This window comes from Maniola hyperantus, chromosome 26, assembly GCF_902806685.2.
Source record: "Maniola hyperantus chromosome 26, iAphHyp1.2, whole genome shotgun sequence".
Lineage (NCBI taxonomy): Eukaryota > Metazoa > Arthropoda > Insecta > Lepidoptera > Nymphalidae > Maniola > Maniola hyperantus.
The window spans coordinates 7663808-7668312 of record NC_048561.1 but is presented as its reverse complement, the minus strand read 5'-3'; the positions used below and the strand labels follow the sequence as shown (position 1 = coordinate 7668312).

Below are 4505 nucleotides of genomic sequence, written 5' to 3'. Positions count from 1 at the left end.
GCTACCCTTTCCATAAGTATAATGATACCATATAAAACTCAAATTCAATAGAGTCGACAATAGAGATTAAACTTTAGTTTTAAATTTATACACTTCAAAATTCCACATTATACTCTATTTAAATCTACAATTACTTTACTTCTAAAATATAATAAAATCAATTTCACCATGTAAGACCTTTGGATTAGCTGCTATATATTATCTGTTACGTCTGTAGTATTTTGTCTATCATTTTGACGTGCCTCTGTTTACAAATAAAATGTCAATGGTTTAGAATTAATTCTTAAGCAAAATCTAAAGAGTTTAGTAGCAATTTCAAGAAATAAATAGCAACTCTAACCATTTATCTTATACACGCGTACAAGGTGTTTTTGTGTCGCTCCGGGCAATTTTAAAGTTTAAAAAATTCGAAAAAGTGGGTTTTTCGCAACGGAATAACAAGTGCGATACGTTAAAAGTTGCGCCTCGGTGAGTGCTATAAAGTGGCGAAAAGTGATTGAAAATTGGTGCAAAACTGGAAGTGCAGCGATCGAAAAACCGCAAAGTTTGAAAAATTTCAAACTTTGACGGCGAACGCTGCCTAAATACGATCGACGACCTACCACTTTCACTACGCCGTTCGACGCGCCTCACCGAGCTCTACAAGGGGACACCTCACTTGGATTTTTTCCGCGCATGCGCGCGGAGAAAACACGGAAAAACTGAAAACCACGTGGCCACGTGTTTGTACTTCCCGACATCAGAGGGCGCTGCTGCCTGCCTCCATCAACGGAGTACAACGTGAGCTGCTCGGCGACACATCGAGCGTCTACTAAAGTTAAGTGGTTGCAGAGTTATTGCACTCTAAAGTTTTATAAAAATTTCAAAATTAATTTCACTAAAATCTAGATCGACACCCCCCCCTTTATTTTTGGTTAAATTGTAAAGATCAATTAACTTTATTTGTATTCTAAATTTCAAAATTTTTTGCTCAGTAGTTTTTAAGTTACGATTTTTTGAAATTTAGGGGTTGACACGTGGTTGTTGAAATAAGGGTGCAACAGCTCTGCAACTAATCTGTAAAAATAGTATTTAGATAGGTTAGGCCCTGTAAATTATCGCTAGTTTCAAAATTTTTTTATAAGTATTTTTAATTGTGAATTTAGTTAAAAACTTAAGGTTTTTCAACCCCTAAAAATCGGGGGTTGCTCATACAACTACCCCATTAACGAAATTGAATAGGTCTTTACAAGACCTATCAAACAAGCCCAAACACGGGCAGTTTAGGTTGAAAACTGCCGAAATTGGGCCTTCTGTCCAAAGTGGCGGCCATATTGGCGGCCATCTTGGAAAACTTCAAAAGGGCATAACTTCGGTCTGAGACGACGCTAAGGGCTGCGGTTTCCTTTGGGCACCCTATCGTGGCGAACTCAACAACTTGTACCGGCTTGGGACCCTGGATAGAGTCGACCCCCTAACCTGGTTTTTTAGTCCGGTTAACACATAGCCTGTAAAAAGACGACCACGGCGAGCCGTCGCACGCATATATCCGCCCGGTAGTTCCCGAGATATTAATTTTCAAAGTTCAGTCTAGACATAGGCAACAGTTTGGTCGGCCATCTTGAAAAAACTTAAAGTTGGATATCTCGGGAACTATTGGTCGTAGCGCGTAGCGGTTTTCTTTGTTGACTAGCCCTCCTCAAGGGCTATCTACTGACACCAGAAGGGCGACTCTACCCAGGGTCAAAGTGGAGTTGAGCTCTACAAAATCGCGGAGACTGTTTGTAATTAGGATTAGGTTGACGAAATCGTGGTGAGCTCTACCGCAGGTGCCGGTTCTGGACTCTAGGTAGAGTCTGTACCTAAACCCTAGAGCCGGTATCGGTGAACACATAGCTTGTAACGAGACAAGCACGGAGAGCCGTCGCACACATCTCTGCGACCGGCGGTTCCCGAAATATTGAATTTAGAAGATCCAGGCAACAATTAAGTCCGCCATCTTGAAAAATTTTAAAAGTTGGATATCTCGGCAACCGTTGGTCGTAGAGAACTGCGGTTTTCACGGCTGACCAGCCCACGACGAGGGCTATCGATCGGTACTGGACGGGCGGCTCTAGCTAGAGTCAAGGTAGAGTCAATCTCTACCAAGCAGCGAAAGTAGTTTTTAGGATATTTTAAGACAGACTAGTGGCTCTACTTAGAGTCGTTTTTAGAGCTCGCTCTACCTTGCGGCGGAAGATAGTTTTTAGGATAGTTTAAGTTAGGCTAGGTACTCTAAGGACTGTAGCAGGAGCTACAATATTTTAACTGACGGGAGCAGTCTCTACAATTTATACAACCCGCTATTGCGGCGATTAAATTACTCGACATCTTGTACCTTTACATACAAGTTGACATACAATAAATTTAAATTTGTTATTCAGTAGAACTGAGTACTGCATATTATTATTATCTATTTTATCTTATTGACGCGCCAAAAACATGATCCGGACCCCTAAAAAATTACCGGAAGAATCTAGCCCACCTCCTACACCTCCTAACATGGAGAATAAGTCAGTTCGACAGAGCCTGGAGAAGTGGGAGGCAGCAGCTGCAAAGCCAACTACATCAAAGGCTCAATTGACGCAGGCCGCACCTACAGTTCTAAAGTTGACTCTGCCTCCCACTTCTAAGGCACAATTGACGCAAGCTACACATGCTGCACAGAAACAGTCCCAGCCTTCCGCCTCTAAAGCCCAACCGACACAGGCCGCGCCTGCAGTTCAAAAGCAGGCCACACAGAAAGGGGGAAAAAGCCCCAGAAAGGTCACAACGGCCGTAGTCCGCCGATCAGTGACGGCCACTTTTAAAAATAGAGTAGAGGAGGCCGAGGCGTTAACGACGAAGGGGAAAACGGCGGTGGGTCAATCCAGGAATTTAAAGGCTGAGTACAAGGACACGATCCTGAGTGTGCTGGACGCGCTTGAAAGGTTGGTGACGGAATCGGAAGCTGCCCTGGAGGCCGGGAATGCACAAACGGGGGGCGGAGCCTCCCGGGAAGTGGCGCCGGCGACTACAAGCGCTGACGCCACATTCAGGGTGGCTTCGGACCCTGACTTGAGTCAACAGCTCGAGGAGCACTCTCGGCTTCTTCTGGAGAACAATACGCGAATGCGAGCACTCCAGGAGCAGTTGACGAAAACAACCGAAGTAGTCGAGACGCAGCAACGATCGTACGCCAATGTGACTGCTACAAGGGTGCAGCAACCGGTAAGGCCCGTGGCACTTCACTCAGTGGTCGTCACCTCCAAGGACGACAAAGAGACAGGGGAGGAAGTCCTTGGTAGAGTGCGCAAGACCATCGACGCGAAAGACGGCTGGGTGAGAGTAGAGCGGGTCCGAAAAGCAAAAGACCGAAAAGTAATTATGGGTTTCGGGACTGCGGAAGAGAGAAATAAGGCAAAAGACAGGTTGGTTGGTGAAGGGACAGGCCTCGTGGTCGAGGACATCAAAAACAGGGACCCGCTTCTGATCCTGAGGGGCGTTCTGTCGGTTAATACTGACGATGACATCACGAAGGCCCTGAGGAATCAGAATCGGGAGCTCTTTGGTGGCCTCGATCACGGGGATGACCGGATCCAAATCAAGTATCGCAAAAGGGCAAGGAATCCGCACATGGCCCACGTGGTTATTAGTACCTCGCCCACACTCTGGAGCCGAATAACCGGCCTGGGATCAGTACATATCGATCTCCAGAGGGTGCGAGCAGAGGATCAATCACCGCTAGTCCAATGCACTAGATGCTTGGGCTATGGCCATGGGCGGAAGTTTTGCAAAGACTCGGTTGACCTGTGCAGCCACTGCGGTGGGCCACACCTTAGGCCTAAGTGTGCGGAATGGCTGGCGGGGTCCCCACCCTCCTGCAGGAATTGCTGTAACGCGAAGCTCGACAACGTGGAGCATAACGTTTTCAGCGAGGACTGCCCTGTTAGGAAAAGGTGGGATGACCTCGCCCGCTCTACCGTAGCGTATTGCTGAGGTTGCGCCGGTGAATACAGTGGCTCAAAATATCCTCCAGGTTAACCTCCAGCGCAGTAAATTGGCATACTCCGAGCTGCTGATCGAAGCCTCCAACCTGGGAACGCGGATTGCTTTGGTGCAGGAGCCATACGTTGGCGGGAAAGGGTGTGTGAAGAGTCAGAATGGGGTCAGGGTCTTTCAGTGTGCGGACCATGGAAGTGGGACTGTAAAATCTGCGATAATTGTTTTTGACGCAGACCTCCAGGTAAAGCAGTACTCAAAACTCACCACGACCAACATCGCAGTGGTGGGGATCCGAATCCGCAACTGGGAGATCACCCTGGTCTCATTCTACTTTGAGCCCGACTTGCCGATGGACCCGTACCTGGCACACCTGCGCCGGGTGCAGCACGAGACAGGGGCTCGTAGTATAATAATTGGCGGTGACTCCAATGCCAAGAGCGTCTGGTGGGGAAGCCCGGTGACAGATCGCCGTGGAGAGGAACTGCACGGGGCGCTGGAGGACC

At 47.5% G+C, this 4505-nt stretch overlaps 1 protein-coding gene across 1 annotated transcript; it reads left to right on the top strand.

Annotated features, from left to right (window-relative positions):
- Positions 1-2460: 2460 nt before the first annotated feature.
- On the top strand, positions 2461-4505 carry LOC138404148 (uncharacterized). Its single transcript, XM_069507394.1, has one exon. The coding sequence runs from the start codon at positions 2461-2463 to the stop codon at positions 3994-3996; it is 1536 nt and encodes a 511-aa protein (XP_069363495.1). The 3' UTR covers positions 3997-4505.